Here is a 19,497-nt window from a genome sequence, read left to right on the forward strand (position 1 = left end):
ATATATATATTTTTTGAATGAGACCAAAAATAAAAAAAATTGAGCTTGTTTGGGACTAAAATTGATTTTTACTCTAATTTTTGTTATGTTTTATTATTAAACACAAAAAAAATAATACACACATTAAAAACTAATGTCCAAGATAATGTACATACTTTTAGACGGGAAAAAAGATAATATATAAAACAGAAAATAAATATTTAGATTAATAGTACTATCTTCGTCCCACGTACCGTGTCTGCTACACTTTAGACAAGGTATTTTAGGAGGGGTGTAATTACTAGATAATTAAGAATGTATTAGTGAAAATAATAATCCTATAATTATAAATTAAGATTATGATAACTAATTAGTTTAATTTTAAAAAAATAAAATTAAAAAATTTAAAACGAGATTAAAATGTATAATCATTTTCCAAAAAAAAAGTGACATGGTATGTGGGACGGACAGAAACGACAACATAGACATGGTATGTGGGACGAAGGAAGTATTAGGCTAACTGCTCTTATATATTTTCGATTCTATTCAATCCCTTTATACTCAACTCATTTGACAGAATCCAAAGACCTAAAAAAAAATAAAAATAAATGGATTTGAACTTTTCACCATCTTTCATTACTGGCTTTTCCTTCGTTCTTTTTCTGGTAATGCTGTTCAGAATAATTACCCAATCCAAACCCGACCCGAATTTGAATCTTCCTCCGGGGCCGAGGAAGCTGCCGTCGATCGGAAATTTGCACCAGCTCGCCGCCAGTTCGAAGCTGCCGCACCAAGTGTTGACCGACTTGGCTGGAAAATATGGACCGGTGATGCACCTGCAATTTGGCCAAATCAGCACCGTAGTAATTTCTTCGCCGGAAGCCGCCAAAGAAATCATCAAGACACACGAACTCACTTTTTTCAACAGACCGGAAAACATAGCCGCGGAAATTATATTTTACAACCACTCGGATTTGGCAATGTCGCCATACGGCGAATACTGGAGACAGTTGCGCAAGTTCTACACCGTGGAGCTGTTGAGCGCGAAAGGAGTCCAATCGTTCCACGCTTTAAGAGAACAAGAGTTTGCGAATTTGTGCAAATGGATCGCGTCGAAAGAAGGTTTGTCGATCAACTTGACTGAGAAGATCGGCTTCACTACTTGTGATATTATAATGCAGGCGTCGCTTGGGAAAAAGACCGACGAACTAAGCAAATTCACGAACATAGCCAATAAGTGCGTCGAGCTCGCTTCTGTATTCAATCTCGCGGATTTCTATCCTTCGGTTAGATTGTTCCGGCAATTAAGTCCGACGAAAGGCAAGTTAGAGAGGCAGCACTAAGTCGCGGACAGGATACTCGAAAAGCTTATCGACGAACACAGATCATCGACGAAGGATGAGTGTAAACAACACGAGGACTTCGCAGACAATCTTCTCAAGTTCAATCATTCGGGAAACCAAATACAGCTGACGGACGCCAATATAAAAGGCATCTTACTGATTTGTCGTCATCGCCGAGCTTCTAATATTCACTTTTACCGTATTACAATTTTATTGATTTTCTAATTGCTATTGTGGAATATAGGAAGTGTTTACGGCTGGAATCGAAACATCCGCGATGACTACGAATTGGATTATGGTCGACATGCTGAGGCACCCGAGGGTCCTTAAGAAGGCACAAGACGAGGTGAGACTGGTTTTCAAGGACAAGGGATTTGTGATGAGTCTTCGACGAGCTCAAGTATCTAAAGTTAGTCGTAAAAGAATCTCTAAGGATCCATCCGGGTTTACCGATACTTTTTCCAAGAGAAAGTACGGAGCAATGTGAAATCTTCGGATACAAACTACCTCCGAAAACTCGAGTCTTGGTGAATTCATGGGCAATTGGAAGAGATCCCAAGTACTGGAAAGAACCCGAGAGTTATATCCCGGAGAGATTATTGATAATCCGGTCGACTACAAACTGAACAACTTCGAATACCTTCCCTTTGGTCCTGGAAGAAGAATTTGCCCCGGAATGTCATTTGGCCTCGCTAATGTCGAGCATGCTTTGGCGATGTTTCTCTACCACTTCGATTGGGATTTGCCCGATGGAATGAAACCCGAAGAGATGGACATGACAGAAGCGGCTGGCCTCAGTTTGGAAAGGCAAGAACCACTTTATGTGATTCCGAGAGTAAAAATACCTTTACGCCGCGACCTTCAGTAATCACATAGCAAACTATTCTTTCGCCTTTTACCGAAGGCATTGAAAGATAGCTTTGCCTGTAAAACAAAACTGATGCATATTCTCATGTTTGAGAAATTATGTACGTATGTATGTGTATACATGCTTCTTTCAATAAGGAATTTGTGGGCTAGGCGTTTTTTAGAATGCTAATTTTTTCAAATATTATTGATCAAGAATCTAGATAACATTTCATTTATATTAATATAATAAAAATATAATACAAAAAATAAGAGTACATGACATGTTTCTATAGAGCATGCGAAGTTCTTCTAGAAAGCATTCATCTTAAATATAAGCCATCTCCAACGGGCTACAATTATGACGTTACAGCCCCATAAATAAAGTTTTCACTCTCCAACCTTGGGTCATTTTTTACATTAAAAATAGTGTTTAATTTGCCAGTGTAACGCCAAAAATAGTGTTGCAGTGCAGCAAAGCCATTTTCATAGCATTATGTATATTTTTTAAAATTTGTATATTAATTATTTTTTAAAAAAAAATATTAATTGTAAATATAAAAAATAGTTTAAAATAATATATAAAATAGAATATTTGAAGAATATTATTTTTAGAGTGAAAAATAAAGTTGTAGGTTGGAGTAAAACTACAATAACAAATGCATTTTTAGAGTTATAACCACATAAATAAAATTGTTCCGTTGAGGATAGCCTAATACACTCTATGCTTACTAAAATTTTAATAATTTTAAAAATATTTATAAATATTACTACTAAAATATAAAAATAATCGTTGAACATTTTTTATAGAAAATAATTATTAAATATGATATTTATTGTAGAAAAAAATATTTTATATATTAAATTGAAAATAAATACTAATAATAATAATATTTATACAAAAGAATATTATATATCCAGTAAAATTACATTTGTTAAGGTTTGCGTGAAAATAAAAAATTTATAAATGTTTAGGTAAGAAAGTGAGAAAAATATAAAATTATTTGTTAAAGAGAATGATGTGAAATAATAAGAATAAAATTTAATAATGATGATGATAGTTATAGTAAATATTGAATAATTGGTAATAGTTAAATTTTAAATATTTTAGATAGATACATTCTTTTACCTATACATTTCAAAAATTACATCCCCATTGAAAAAAACCGCAAAACATATCTTCTATTTTTTCCTAACCCCCAAAACACAATAAATTTTACATAACGTAGCACATATCTATTCATTCCTCAAGCTCGAATAGAATCGGATCGAATAAAATCAAGAAATCGAACCTTGATAAAGGCGTGCTATCGCATCCACATAGCAAACGAAAACTTCAGCTCGAAAATCCCGAGCCCTCCTGCATCAATAGCGTCATCAGTGACATCCCCGGGATACGAACATCTAAAAAAAACACGATAAATTACTGTGGGAGGAGGCAAGAATCGAATAACTCTCAACATCCGAGGCTTCTGAGAATCGCGCTAAGTTTATCAATCACCACAGATGGATCAGCGTGCGATCCTGCAAGATTTATCGCGTGATACTCCAAAGCTTTCCACATGGCGATTAGCTCAAAGTGAGGTCGCTTGTACTCGCTGCTGATTATTTCTAAAATCACTGTCTCGGGCGTAGCTGAAATAATATGTGTCAGGCCTGCCCCGTGCGCGCCAACGATCACTGCAGCATCCTGCACGGCTCGAACCTGCTCTTTCATCGACATGTGCGCAAACAGCCCGTTGACGACGTTCAGTTTACACTCTGAATGATTTGATGCCCACTTCTTTATAGATTCGAAAACCTCGGGTTCGTTGCTGAGTCTCGACTGAACCTTACCCCCGTGTCGGGGATGGGCCAGATAATCCTCGCGCCGCACAAAGAGGATATCGAGGCCAGTGGAGGCGGATTTGGGGATGTTGTGCCTGTTGACTGGCAGCCCAAATGCTGCCCTGATCATCTCACCGAACTCGGACAGGCGGGCAGTCTTGTGGTGGTCAGGTTTTCGCCACAGTTGGTAGGCAGAAGCCCCGCGGCAATTGATGTGCTTTGAGAGTCCCTTGAAAAGAGGAGTTTCGTAACCTAATGGCGCGAGAATAGCATGGCGAAAGCAGACGGAGTTGGTGAAGTTCTTTGCGTACGTAATGCTTGAAAACAATGCCGCCCATGTTTCTTCCAAGCGAGTCTGTTTCGTAAAAAGTTATAATTGTGAAATGTTACTCACAGGCAGCGAAAAATGGTCGGATAATATCAAATATCAAAATTTTCTGCAGAATGCAAACAAGGTAATACACAAACTAAAACTAGCATTCGCCAATCTCCTCGGCACGAAAATAGTGCTCGTCTGTAGTTACGGAAATTCCAGAAAAGACTCACCAATATTTACTAGATTTACCGAAAACTACATAAGCAAGTTCCAACATAAAGGATCGAAATATAATAATAATAATACTGCCCAGCTTTCTTAATCAGCAAATGCTTCGAAATACATGTTTTAGAGATGGCCACGGCCATCAATCAACAGAATTTTATATTCATAATCAAATTCTAAGCCATAGCCTATACTCCACACTAACGTTCAAGAAATATAATTGGGTTCGCAGGGATACCTCGCAGTGGCCGTCAACAAAGACCAGATGGGGTCGGGTAGGCAAGCCGGTGACTCTGGAGGACACGTATGCGCTGTACCAATCCGTGAATGTGTGAAACAAATTTGCATATTCGAATCGGGTTACTAAAACTGTTGGCTCCTCAATCCACTGAAAACAACACCATTCTAGCAACAATAAACCCCACAAGAATCACGAAAAAAGAAAAACAAAGAGGCGCTAAAGCATGAAGATCAAGTCAACCCTGACATCAATCTCAAAATAGAATTATATTCGGAATCAGCAAAAATCATTCGTCTCCTACGTCATCCAATACAATATGAAACACAATACCATTTTAACAACAATAAATCCCACAAGAATCACGAAAAAACGAAAACAGAGACACTAAAACATGAAGATCAATTCAACACAGCCAACAATCTCGAAGCTAAATAGAATTACATTCAGAATCAGCAAAAAAAAAATAAATGATTCTGTCTCCTACGTAATCCAAAACAATATGATGCTCATATCAGCAGTATCTAACATGTATCTATCTAAAGATTACATTAATCATCTTTTCCAACAGAAATAAAAAAATTTCCATAAACAAACAAGAAGATTCATAATTCTTTTATCACAATTTTGTCTCATTCAGATAATTCTAATCCCAAAATCTATTGAGTGCAATCACTATCCAATGATCCAAGAAATACAATAATTTACTCAAAGAAGATCAACATAGATACCGAAACATATCTTAATCCTGCATAAACCACAATTATAATAATCTGAAAATCTCAGATCAGTGAGAAGTTACACAAACTTGCTTACCTCAGAGCAGATGAAATTCGTGTCATCAACCAACCGAATTGAATCAACCAAACTACGCATGGTGTGCCTGTGGATTTCGCCTTCTTGTATATACTGATCCAGAAACCCTAAATCTACCAATTTTTCCCCATTTCTCGATCTGTCAGAAACCTGAATTTCGAAAGCTCCATCGTCAAAACTGGGGAGCTCCTCGTCTTCCCCTCTGCCAATTACACTCTCCAGCTTCTCCCCTCCTCGAGCCATCGAAATTCGGTCTGGAATCATCCGAATTCCCCCTCCTTCGCATATCGAACTCCTCAGCGTTTCGCTGTAGAAACATCTGAACCATCCGGTTTCCCGTTGAGTTTCGTCGATCGGCTTCAGAGGATCCACGCGTTTGGTGAATCCGTTCCCGAAATACGCTTCGCAGGAACCGTAGGGCACGTCGGCGTTCTGCGTCCACGGCAGGTAGGACGGCAGTATCGGCCAGGGTTTGAGTGATGCAGTTCCACGCGGCGGCGGGTAGTCCACGTCGTGGCGGTCCTGTTCGGCCGGGCGGCGGCGGTGATGGTGGTCCGGGTGAGACGATAAGTAGATGTAGAGTGAAATCGAGTTCAGCGTGAAAAGAGAGAGCAGAATTCTCAGTGCTCCGCCTTTCATCGCCGCCGCCTCTCTAACCCTCCCCCGGCCGGCGATTCACCGGTGACTCTGCTTTACAAAAGCAACTGTTGATTCCGCATCCAAAATTCAAAAATGTTGCAAAAAAATCAAATATAGGCATAGAATTCCACCGAAAACACATATAATTGAGATGATTCAAACGATGAATCTGCTGCAATTAAGCATTCGGGGAGATTCATGAGAAGTCCGGATGGGTCCGTCGAACGAAGAACTGGAAAATGGAGAAACAGTCGACACAGACAAAAGATGGCTGTGCTCTACACCGAACTTCTACTTTTAGGTGGACCACTCCAACGACGTCGTATTATCTTATCATTAATTTTATTTTTACACTACTAAATTTAAAAAAAATATCGTATCAAATATATAATTTTTTTAAAAAAATATCAAATTAAATATTAATTTTTTATTTTTTTAAAATTTTAAAAAACATAGAAAGTCATGTACTAGCATTATTTATTTATTATTATTCTTAGTTAGTAGTAGTAGTAAAGTAGCAGCACCATTATTATTATTATTATTAATTGTGAGGTTCGTAGAGAAGACTTTGAATTCAATCTTCGAATAAAATAACCGAGCGAGTTTACTTGTGTCTTTTATTGGGATTGTTTATTTTGATTTTTAAATATATTTTTGTATAGTTAAAGAACATATATACATTACTCCCATCGAGTGTATTTATTTTGTTAGAACTTGTCATAAATTTACACCTAAACCCAGGATTTACCGTGTTGTAATAATAATTGAGATAAAAAAATAAAGCGAAATAAATCTAACTTTTTGTGTTCTTCAAGCCTATGACACAATGGTTGATATATGGAACGTAATGGTTGTTGCGTCTAGACCTAGAATCGCAACCCTATTTATATCCCTTATTATTAATTGACCTCATCACCCAATTAATAATTTATTGAGTTTCTGCATTTAAACCCAATAAATTTATAGATCACTTAATCTAGGCTTAATAACCCAAATAGTTACATTTAACCCAAAATTAAATTTTTAATCCAACATATTTCGATTGTTTTTTATATTTTTCTCTAAAAAAAACATTTCTTTATACATTATGTTAATGTTAAATCCAAATCAAAATTCATCAAAAGAAACAAATTCAAATTTATTATTTAAATTTATGTCAACATGATAATATTTAAACTTAAAAATAATTTTTAAATATTATATTTTTAGTAATAAATAAATAAGATAATATTTAAAATATATATATTTGTTTAATACTTCTCCTCTGTTCCACCGGAATTGAACCCTTGGGACAAGCTATTTAAGGTGAAAATGTTTAATTAGTTAATAATAATTAGTTACGATATTACTCCCTCGGTCCACAAATTAATGTCCTACTTTTCTATTTGGGACGTCCAATAACTATTCTCCTATTTTCTTTTTTAAACACAAATTTTACATTTTTACCATTTATTCGTTTATTACTTTTAATCTCTACCATACAATTATGGGCAAATTTGTCAATTTATAACAAAAAGACAATCACCTAAGAAACCGTGCAAATATTCTTTAGGACAATAGAAATTGAACGGATGGAGTATTATATTATTTTTTTTATAATTAATAATATTTATATTTTTAGAGTAAATTTAATATATATGATTAAAAAAATAAAATATATATTTAAATATTTAAAAATTGTATAACAATTAAAAAATATATGCAATATGGATATCATTTTGTAGAGAATAAAATTTTCAGTAATACAAGTAAATAAAAAAATATTTTGTTTATTTATAATTAACATAAATCAATATTATAAAAGATGTGTAGTTTTAAATATAGATAAAAATATTTATTTTTTTGAAAAGATACGGTAGAAGTAAAAGATTTTTGAGTGGTCCTGCGTCATTTATAATGTTGTATGTTATATAGTTAATTAAGTTGATTTATAACTTGTTGAATATATTTTGATTTAATAATTTTTACCAAAAATAGAAAAGTGTCGATTGTTAAGGATAGACAAAAATGAAAATAATGTTAATTATGATGGAGTATTTATTAGTTTGTTTGGCAGTTATTTAAGTGTTAATTTAACTTTTAGAGTTTGTTGATTTTGTATTTTTTATATTAAGTAAAAAAAATTACTAATATAAAAAATAATATTTTATATTGAATTATTGTAAACTAATAAAACATATATTAGTATATTGGATTAGTATGCATATTATATTTTTTTATAATATTTATAAAAATTGTTATATTTAAAAATATTAATTAAACAAATTTTTATTTAAATAATATTTTATTAGATAAAATAGTAAAAAATTGCATAAATCTAATAATGTTATTATAATTTTAAATTAAAACCAAACAAACCCCTCATGTTTTTGTTATTATTATTTTTTTGTGTTTTTTTATTAATTTTTTAATAAATAAATATATTATAAATATTTATTATATATATATATATATTTTTTTTGTTATGACTTGGGAACCAGCAGCTGCTATCCGAAAATGTTCACTGGACAGCTGAAAGGTTGGGTTTGAACCATAAACCATTGTATTGATATTTTATTAGATGCATCATATCTAAGGAGATTCTCTACAAAAATTGTTAGATAGAAAGTCTATTTAGGGTGTGTTCGTTTGTAAGATTTGTGCAAAATTTTACTATTCATCCAATTTTTTCCCCCAAAAAATATTAAATCAAACACCTATTTTGCATTTTTTATATTATACTAAAAATCAATTTTACATTCAAAACATCACATCAACACCTATTTATATCACATCGTACAACTATTCAAATTCAAAATTTTTACTTTTCAAATCCCAACTCAAAATTCAAACCCGCAGACAAACACACCCTTAGTAAGCTTCCTCTATGTAATTTATTCTATTCTCTTTCTATTAATTCAGATTTTTATTATTGATGCTGTTTTGAGAAGATATAAATTATTTTATTTTTAGAATATAGCATCGATCAAGAAATCTTCCTTCACTCAAAAGAGGTTTTTTTCGACTCAGTCTTTTTTTCAAATTTCTCGTTATCTTTTTGTATTTTTAAATCATATATATAAAATTGTATTGATACTTTTGCTCTTTGAAGTACGAATAAAATATATTTTCTTTATCTCAATACAATAGTCTTATCTATTATTTTTTTTCCATATCAAAACAATAGTCTTATTTCATAAATAATCATATAATCGTAAAATTACCTCTGTTTTTTTTTTCATTTTTATTACACAATTATCACTATTTTTTACACTAATACACTCACAAAGCAAAAAAAAAATCTTTTATCTATATTTTTTATTCATTAAATCTAACCAAATTAAGACTATATTTATGAGACGGAGGGATTATATATATATTCTAAGAATTACTTTAATTATAATAAAAAAGAAATAATATTATTTAAAAATAATCCTGTTTAGATTTAAGTTTAAAAAGGGTAACTGACAGTTTTTGGATGGTGAAATTTGATCGGTACATATTGAATGGCAAAAACTCGTAGAGCACCTGCAAATTGCCGCGTTTGTTGCCTTGCCCAGCATCGTCCTCGCAGATTCAACCCCAGATTCATGGATCACCACAAATTCAATCCCCTTACCCTTCAATTTCATTACTCCCACTTGTTTTTTGCTCTCACATTCTTCCTTCGCGGAATTCATTCGCAAGCCTCAAAGTTTATCCATCGTTCTCACCGATTGGGGTCTCAATTGTTGCGGCTAGGTGCGCGCACGCGCGCGCTCGATCGATTTAATCTCGAATTTGAAATTTCATGCAGCGTTTGGTTTCCATTTGATTTGGTTTTGGTGTTTTGCGTGCAGATATACAATTTGGGGGCGCGTAAAGCTGCCTAGGGTTTTCGTGTTGCGGGGATGGGTCATTCCGACAACGAGACTAGCAAAAAGAGCAATGCCGATCCTGATATAGTTTCCGATTCTGAAGGCACGGTCAGCCGGCAGACGAGCCATGCTTCTCTGTGCGGAACGGAGGACGAGGAGGAATTCGCGAATCTTCAATTGGGGCCGAAGATGAGCATCAAGGAACACCTTGAGAAAGACAAGGTTTGTTTAATCAAATTACTGCAACCAACGGAGGTTTACCAACAGCTATATCGCGATTAATTCACGTTTTGATGAGCCGCCAGGATGATGAGAGCTTGAGGAGGTGGAAGGAACAGCTCCTAGGAGGCGTGGATGCTGATGCTGTTCAAGGTAAACCTGAGATAATTTGATTTGATTTTCCTCTGTTTACGGTATCTCAATGTGTTTACCTGATTAAATTAGGGCACTGATTTGTCTTCATAATTGGGAATTTTTGTGAATTCAGAGAATTTAGAACCAGATGTGAAAATCTTTAGCCTTTCCATACTGTCTGCTGGTAGACCTGACATTGTGCTTCCGATCACTGAGGGTCAGGACCCGAAGGGGCCATGGTTTACGCTGAAGGAAGGCAGCAAATACCGGCTGAAATTTTCCTTCAAGGTCAGCAACGACATCGTCTGTGGCCTCAAGTACACCAACACTGTCTGGAAATCTGGCCTGAAAGGTATGTTTGCTCGTAGTGAATTAATTCGATAACTGCTATATGACATGATATATGTCGAATAACAAAAGAGTTTTTCGATTGGATTATACTTGATTTGATTCAGTTGAAAGAGTCCAGTTTCGATATTTATTTCAAATATGAAATAGGATTGGGAATGAAAGAGACATAGAACATGCTTGCTACATTTAATCCTCCTTATATATACGCTTTAAATGCTTTATTAGGTCGATGATTGATCGTAAGCATTGTTGTTTGTTTGTTATAAGCAGTTGGTGTGTTCGTTTAACCAAAAGAGTTTGGTTTTGAATCTGTATTTCAATTGGAGTCCAATTTCAAAAAACAAGTTTTGAAATTTCATAAGCAGTTGGTGCATCCGAATAATCAAAAGAGTTTTGGTTTTGAACCCGTAATTTGATTCACTTGGCAGGGTCCATGTTCAATATTTATTTGGAAAATGAAATAGAACTAGCAATGAAAGAGACATCGAATATTCTATCAATTTGTATACATGCTTACTAAATTTAACCATTCTTATAGTATACATTACGAATGCTTTAATTAGGCCAATGATTGATCATACACATTATTGTTTGTTTGTTAGAGCAGTTGATAGCACCAAAGAAATGCTGGGAACTTTCAGTCCTCAGGCAGAGCCGTACACACACGAAATGCCTGAAGACACTACGCCGTCTGGGCTCTTTGCCAGAGGATCATACAGTGCAAAATCGAAGGTATATAATCTCACAATCTGTGTAATCATTTTAATCATCTTTGTCAGATACATTGTTGCTAAATTGATCTAATTGTTCATTCCATCTCATGTCTAACTTCAGAACTTGGATTAATATTGAAAAATATAACCAAATTGAGATTGATACATTGCTTTGAAGCTCCACGATTGGTTGCTAAACATATCATTATGTAGTAAACTGTGGTTGTGTCCTTTAGGAAAAGTGGAATCTTTATTGTTAGTTATTGAAAATTGTGATGTTGTTTGTGTAAAATAATTTTAAGCTATTTTCTAAGAGAGAAAAATACTGTATTTATGTTGGGAAATGCGATAAATTTCTTTTGTATTGAGAATAATGTAATATATAAGAGAACAATTCTGCACCTCTTCAATCGAATTATATGTTAATGTGTTTGTTCCAAGGTTTGGATTTAGAGTTTGATTTGAATAGTAAAAATTTGAATTCAGTATAATGTGATATAAATAAGTATCCATACTATGTTTTGCATATAAATTTAATTTTTAGTATAATATAAAAAAATAAAAAATAGATGTTTTGTTAGATGATTTTGGAGGAAATTTTCTTTTATGAATTATAGAAATATGTGAAACCTCACCAAAGAACATCTGAATAAAGTATTTCATGCTGCTATAAAACATATGCATTATAGACATAATTTACAGTATATATTCAAATGATTTCTACTCGAAAGCATGTTTGAATTATGAGTATCATTATTTAGAGTTTATAATTTTGAATGATTTTGTTGGACTTGTATGGAATCGTGAAAGTACTATTGGGAATGATGTTTTATGTTTTTTTTTTGTTTTTTTTAAATATCTTTGGCGAATCATGTAAGAATAAAATATTAAGTGGACACACTATTTATTTACAGTTTGTGGATGATGACAACAAATGCTACCTGGAAATCAACTACACTTTTGACATCCAGAAAGATTGGCCATCAAACTAGCAAAATCTTGTGCTGCTGATGCTCTTGTTCATCATTCTGGAAGGGGAGTTATCAATTTCTATCTTTTTGTTTTTTTAATTTATTATTTTTTTATATATATATAAAAAAAAAAGTTAAAACATTACTGTTATTTCTTTAGTTTCTAGTTATACTTTGAATTATAGGGAATTCTGAGTCTTCTTGATTGGTCATTCTTGTAGTAATATACATGGGTGTTTATTATTTATTTAATATTATTATTATTTTTATTATTATTTTGTTTTTGTAATTTTTAGAATTTGTGACAGATGCAAATCGCAATGGTTCTTGCTTGTTAGGATTGTAGAGAATTGACTTTTGCTTATTGAAGTTGTAATTTTCTTTTCTCAGTTATGAATCAGCTTTTACTTGCTATTCTGACATAAAATTGTTGTAAATTTGAAGTAAAATAATAGTTGGACGTGACGTTTCGTATAAAATAAAAATAGATATATTTTTATTAAAAATGATTAAACCATATGGTACCCAAAAAAATGTCATTTTCCAATATTTGATGACGACATTCATTTAGGGTTATATAATGGCTTTGTACAATTTTTGAATTGCAATTTTAAAAAAATAATAATAATGAATATAAAATATGTTTTACAAATATGAAAAAGTCAAAATAAAAATGAAATATTCATTACAAAAATTAAATAATTAAATATTTAATTTAAAATAATATATTTTACTCTGTAATATTTCTAAAATAAAAAATAATTAATTATACTTAATATATATTTCACATAAATCCGTGTCATTGGGATGGAGGGAGTATTTTTTACCTAATTTTTTTTATCATATAAAAAAATTAATTCAATTCGGCGGTCACATGTCCAACCCCCACACCACCGGATTGTCCCTTACGGGACAACCTACCAACATATTTGCTCATTAAAAATGTGTATTTACTACAATATATATTATACTCTCTCCGTCTCACGTACCATGTCCACGTTGCCGTTTCTGTCCGTCTCACATACAATGTCACTTTCTTTTTTTTTTAAAAAAAAATGATTATACATTTTAATCTCATTTTAAACTTTTTAATTTTATTTTTTTAAAATTTTAATTAAACTAATTAGTTATCTTAATCTTAATTTATAATTATTTATATTAAAAGATAATTATTTTCACTAATACATTTTTAATTATCTACTAATTATACCCCTTCTAAACTCCTCCTAAAATACCGGATCTACAGTGTAGCAGATACGGTACGTGAAACGGAGGAAGTACCATATAATAACAATAATAAGAATAATGTAAATTATAACATCAACAGTATAGATTATGCATATGAGATAATGAATTTACATGCTTAATTATATTTTAATAATGAAAAAACTATTTTTTAGTCTCATGTTAGACCTTTATTATTCTAGATAACTAAATTTTGTTTTCAATTAATCTTATAAATGAAAATATTTTTGGTAAAAATAGTCATCACATGTTAAAGTTGGGGATATGACAACGTCATAGTATACGAAAGACCGGCCGGATAACATGTTAGAAATACATAAAAATTCTTTTAGGATACTTATATTCCATCCGTCACAAAGATTGTCATCTCGGTATATTAAGAACAAGGTTATTATTTTTTAATTTAATAATCTATTATAATAAATATCCTACAAATTTACCGTATATTATACAAATTATTTTTGTATTTTTGTACTACAATACAAAATAATACTCTCTTCATCTCAGATATCGTGTATGCTACACTGTAGACATGGTATTTTAGGAGGGGTGTAATTAGTAGATAATTAAGATGTATTAGTAAAAATAATTATCCTATAATATAAATAATTATAAATTAAGATTAAGATAACTAATTAGTTTAATTAAAATTTAAAAAATAAAATTAAAATTTTTTGTTACGTACGAAATTTAGAATTAGGTTAAAAGCCCAAGGTAAAAAGAAGAATGGGTCTGGCAATAGAGTTGATTGAACTGGCTGAAGGACACCGTGTGGAAATCAAGGAAACTACAGGACGGAAAGACTTCAGGTCGGAAGGTCTTCAGGTCGGTAGGTCCTCAAGACGGAAAGTCTTCAGGACGGAAAGACTTTAGGTCGGAAGGTCTTCAGGTCGGTAGGTCCTCAAGACGGAAAGTCCTCAGGACGGAAAGACCTCAGGTCGGAAGGTCTTCAGGTCGGGAGGTCCTCAAGACGGAAAGTCCTCAGGACGGAAAGACCTCAGGTCGGAAGGTTTTCAGGTCGGGAGGTCCTCAAGACGGAAAGTCATCAGGACGGGAAGTCCGCAGGTCGGAAGGCCCTCAGGTCGGGAAGTCCTCAGGACGGAAAGACTAAAGGGCGGAAGGTCTTCAGGTCGGTAGGTCCTCAAGACGGAAAGCCATCAGGATGGGAAGTCCGCAGGTCGGGTAAACCGTAGATCGGATAGAAGGCGAGGTCGGGCAGACGCGGAGGTCTGTCAAGAGGAAGGTCGGGCAAGGAAGAGGTACGGACAGATGCGGAGGTCTTCGGTCAAAGACGGAGGGCGGCTGATGCGGAGGTCGGCCCAAGTGAGGTCGGGCGAAGAAGCAGGTCGGGCGAAGGACGAAGTCGGGCCAAAAGGGCGGAAGGTCTGTGGTCGGCTCAAAGAGTGAAATATAGGGATAATTTTGGTCTGCTGAGGACACGTGTCAGCAGGAGAAGGGTTGGAAGACGGTTGGGAAGGAGACGTGGTAACCGTTCGGGCGACGGTTTTCAGTACAGTTTCTTCAAAGAATATTTAAGGATTTGGATCATTATTTGGCAAGGCATCTTCAATCAACTTCAACAAAGCAAAGTCAGATTTGGGGATCACCACTTTAAATTTCAGTCTTTTATTTTCCAGTTTATTTTCTGTACCATACAGTGTTTAGAGATTCCTAATCTCAGGCACTAATTAATCAAGTTTAAGGATATTTTCTATATCTTTGAATTTTACTTTATTTTTGTTGAAAAATTACATTAACAAATTGGCGACCACAGTGGGAGCAAGACAAAATTGCTCATTCCAATTCCGGCGATAATTTCATACGTCTAAGATCCGGCCGTATCATCGGAAGGGTCCATATGGCAGGTTCACAACCTCAATCATCTTCGGCACCGGTGGGAGAATCCGTTCCACCACCTATTGTGCCAAATGCCGGGGAAATCCCACAACCACCAACTGATTGGTGGTCTTATGTTCAACAAATGAACAACCAGCAACAAACAATGATGTAACAGAGGCTCAAATAACCATAGTGGTTATTTGTCTAAAGAGCAACAAACAATGATGCTCGAAGTTATTAGAAACAACATTGATTGTTTAGCATGGGATTATTCAGAGATGCTTGGTTTGACAAGAAGTCTAATAGAGCATCGATTGCCTATCAAGGAAGGTTGTAAACCTTACAAACAACCTCCAAGGCGAATGAGCCCGGATCTGATGCCTCAAATCAAGGAAGAAATCCAAAAACTTCTCAAAGTGGGTTTCATTCAGCCTTGCCGTTATGCGGAGTGGCTGGCTAACATTGTGCCAGTGGTCAAGAAAAATGGTAAGATAAGGATATGCATTGATTTCAGGGATTTGAATCTAGCTACCCCTAAGGACGAATATGTGATGCCTATGGCCGACATGTTGATAGATGCAGCAGCAGGGCATAAAGTCCTTAGTCTGATGGATGGTTATGCAGGTTATAACCAAATATTTCTGGCAGAAGAAGACATTCCTAAGACAGCATTCAGGTGCCCAGGGGCTTTAGGTATTTATGAATGGACAGTCATGCCATTCGGGTTAAAGAATGCAGGGGCAACTTACCAAAGAGCCATGAATTCAATCTTTCATGATTTAATTGGCAAATCTATGGAAGTTTATATTGATGATGTTATTGTTAAATCCTCCAGTTTTAACGAACATTTGAAAAATCTTGAAGAGGCATTCGAAAGAATGAAGAAGTACAAGTTGAAGATGAATCCAACCAAGTGTGCTTTTGGAATATCAGCCGGGAGCTTTTTAGGATTTTTAGTTCATGAGAGAGGAATTGAGATTGATGCCAATAAGGCTAAAGCCATTCTTGACAGTCGGCCACCCAAGACGGTTAAAGAAATCCAAAGTCTTTTGGGTAAGGTGAACTATTTGAGGCGTTTCATTTCTAATGCTGCTGGCAAGGTCAGACCCATTACTAAATTGTTGAAAGCTGGAAGACATGCTTTTGAATGGGGTCCCGATCAACAGACGGCTTTAGATGCTATCAAGCAGGCATTGGTTCACCCTCCAGTCTTGATGCCTCCTAAACAAGGTCGGCCGCTCAAACTTTATTTGGCAAATACATATGAAGTGGTTAGCTGTTTGTTGGCACAGGATGGTGATGACGGGAAGGAAAGGGCAATCTACTATCTTAGTAAAACCCTTACAGGACCCGAATTGAATTACACTATGCCAGAAAAAATGTGTTATTCATTGGTCTTCGCTTGCACTAAACTCGAGCATTATTTGCTGCCCAGAAGAATTGAGGTCATATCAAAGGTGGATCTCATCAAATTGATTTTACAGAGGCCTACTATGAAGGGCAGACTCATGAAGTGGGCCATCAAATTGGCTCCTTTTGATCTTCAACATTCCCCTTTGAGGGCAATCAAGGGACAAGCAGTAGCCGACTTCTTAGCAGAATTCTCACAAGTCGGGTATTCTCTTTGTGATAGTGTCCGACCACTTAGTTGTTCATCATATCTGAATAATCTACAGGTCGGATGTGTGCCTTATATAAGTACCAGAACATGGTTGATGTTCTTTGATGGTTCTACCTCTGGAAACAAATCAGGGGCAGGGGTCTTTTTGCAAGGACCTGATGGTCAAAAGATCAACTTACAACTACGATTGGAAGCCATGACCCATAATTCGGCAGAATATGAAGCTTTAATTTTGGGTTTGGAGGCTTTAATAGCCAGGAAGGTCCAGTCTGTAATCATAAGGGGGGATTCTCAATTAGTAATCAACTAGGTAAACAATCAATATGTTTGCAATTACCCTCATCTTCGCAGATACAGGGACATTGTGGGTCGGTTACTGACAAAAATCTCAGAAGTAATAATTGAGTTCATTCCGAGGAAAGAAAACCAACGTGCTGATGAGTTGGCTCAGACGGCCTGTAAAGAAATTCTGGAGGATATGTGGTCGGAGGTCAAGTCGGGCATAGAAGGAAAGACAGACCCAATATGTGATCGAATGGTCGGGCAGGAGACTGTCGGACAGGAGCCCGACTGCGAAGTTACGGTCGGGCAGGAGATTGTCGGACAGGAGCCCGACTGCGAAGTGGTCAGGCAGGAGACTGTCGGACAGGATCCCGACTGCGAAGTTATTGTCGGACAGGATCCCGACTGCGAAGTTATTGTCGGACAGGAGCCCGACTGCGAAGTTGTCGGGCAGGAGACTATCGGACAGGAGCCCGACTGCGAAGTTACTGTCGGGCAGGAGCCCGACTGCGTAGTTACTGTCGGACAGGAGCCCGATGGTGTAGTTACAGTCGGACACGAAGATACCAGCGAAACAGTGCCCGATTGGAGAACAGAGCTTATCATGTATTTACAGAATCCAGGTGCGAGTGTTTCGATTGCGACACGATTGAAGGCTTTACGTTTTCAATTGATAAATGGAATTTTTTATAAGAGATCATTTGAAGGTTTACTTTTGAAATGTTTGGGGTCTAAAGAAGCTCTAGAGGTAATGACAGAAGTACATGGTGGGATATGTGGAGCTCATCGGGCAGGCCTGAATATGAGATGGGCCATTCATCGTTTGGGTTTTTTCTGGCCAAAGATTTTTGAAGATTGTATACAATTTGCCAAAGGCTGTCAGGAATGTCAGAGACATGGAAATTTAAACCATTTGCCAGTTACCGAATTGCAATTCTTGGCAAAACCATGGCCTTTTAAATCATGGGCTATGGATATTATTGGTAAAATACATCCTGCTTCATCGAAACATCATTGTTTCATATTGGTCGCGACTGACTACTTTACCAAATGGGTAGAAGCAGTTGCTTTAAAAAATGTGGATCAGAAAGAAGTGATAGACTTCGTTTTGAATCAAATTATTTACAGATATGGCATTCCTCAGTCTATAACAACCGACCAAGGCCTGGTTTTCACAGGGGAAAAGTTCTCTAGTTTCTTGGCAGAATTCGGTGTTCGATTACATCATTCGTCACCTTATTATCCCCAAGCCAATGGACAAGCGGAAGCAGCAAATAAGATTATTATTGGGATTATAAAGAAGATGGTTGAAGGGAACCCAAGAAAGTGGCATTTGTTATTGTCTCAGGCTTTATGGGCACATAGGAATACCAGAAATACGGCCACAGGGTTCTCACCTTACCAACTCACGTTTGGCCAAGATGCTGTTTTACCAGCCGAAATCCGAGTATCATCTGGCCGAACAGAGTTTACTGATGGTGATCTTACAAAAGAATACCAACAACTTATGTTGCAACAGTTGGAGGATTTGGATGTTAGCCGACTTCATGCAATAAGTCGAAGTGTGAAACAGAGTGAAATCAGAGCAAAGAGTTACGGAAAGAAAGTTCTTCACAGGACATTCCAAAAAGGAGACCTGGTCTGGAAGACCATCCTCCCTACATATAAGAAAACTGACCAATTGGGAAAGTGGTCACCGAATTGGGAAGGACCATACATTATTCAAAAAGATATTGGGAATGGCGCTTTCATTATTGTAAATCATGAAGGTAGAAGAGTACATGATTGTATTAATGCTAAATATCTGAAGAGGTATTATCCTGCCTTTTCAGATAACAAAACTGCATGAAACAAAATATTATTCAGAACCCATTTATGGGGTTCGAACCTATTTAAAGGTTCATTTCTGTTAGTCATCATGTATTTGTGAGAAATTTTCTGCCTCTGAATCAGAATTTTCATTCCAGTGAGTGGATATTAATTCTGGTTCTTCTTCAATAAGATCTTCCAAATCTGGTCGGTACCTTTCCCATTGGCTTTGCATTTCGTCTAAATC

General features: G+C 35.3%; 3 protein-coding genes across 9 annotated transcripts; 2 read left to right on the forward strand and 1 right to left on the reverse strand.

Annotated features, from left to right (window-relative positions):
* Nucleotides 1-482: 482 nt before the first annotated feature.
* On the reverse strand, nt 483-6,512 carry LOC127253279 (beta-1,2-xylosyltransferase). 6 transcript variants are annotated; one of them, XR_007839238.1, is made up of 5 exons: nt 5,591-6,512; nt 4,775-4,924; nt 3,596-4,350; nt 3,461-3,528; nt 484-2,246 (listed from the first exon to the last, which is right to left on the reverse strand). XR_007839238.1 is itself a non-coding variant. In XM_051277775.1 (4 exons), exons 1-3 carry the CDS (start codon nt 6,227-6,229, stop codon nt 3,625-3,627), a joined length of 1,515 nt encoding a protein of 504 aa, XP_051133732.1. In that variant the 5' UTR covers nt 6,230-6,512; the 3' UTR covers nt 3,115-3,528; nt 3,623-3,624. The 6 variants fall into 6 exon arrangements, 3 of the variants coding, with proteins under 3 accessions (XP_051133732.1, XP_051133730.1, XP_051133731.1); XR_007839239.1 differs by having other exon boundaries at nt 484-815; nt 896-2,246; nt 3,461-4,350; XR_007839237.1 differs by having other exon boundaries at nt 483-2,246; nt 3,461-4,350.
* On the forward strand, nt 648-1,809 carry LOC127253213 (cytochrome P450 71D11-like). The gene is made up of 2 exons (XM_051277661.1): nt 648-1,265; nt 1,567-1,809. The coding sequence occupies exons 1-2, from the start codon at nt 648-650 to the stop codon at nt 1,807-1,809; spliced, it is 861 nt and encodes a 286-aa protein (XP_051133618.1).
* Nucleotides 6,513-9,693: 3,181 nt separating the features above from the next.
* LOC127253161 (rho GDP-dissociation inhibitor 1-like) lies at nt 9,694-12,786 on the forward strand. Of its 2 annotated transcripts, XM_051277599.1 has the most exons (6): nt 9,694-9,949; nt 10,048-10,287; nt 10,371-10,437; nt 10,553-10,771; nt 11,378-11,502; nt 12,398-12,786. In XM_051277599.1, exons 2-6 carry the CDS (start codon nt 10,099-10,101, stop codon nt 12,473-12,475), a joined length of 678 nt encoding a protein of 225 aa, XP_051133556.1. In that variant the 5' UTR covers nt 9,694-9,949; nt 10,048-10,098; the 3' UTR covers nt 12,476-12,786. The 2 variants fall into 2 exon arrangements, with proteins under 2 accessions (XP_051133556.1, XP_051133557.1); XM_051277600.1 differs by having other exon boundaries at nt 9,694-10,287.
* The last annotated feature ends 6,711 nt before the right edge of the window (nt 12,787-19,497 follow it).

This window comes from Andrographis paniculata, unplaced genomic scaffold (genome assembly GCF_009805555.1).
Source record: "Andrographis paniculata isolate CXL003 unplaced genomic scaffold, ASM980555v1 Contig50END, whole genome shotgun sequence".
Classification (NCBI taxonomy): Eukaryota; Viridiplantae; Streptophyta; class Magnoliopsida; order Lamiales; family Acanthaceae; genus Andrographis; species Andrographis paniculata.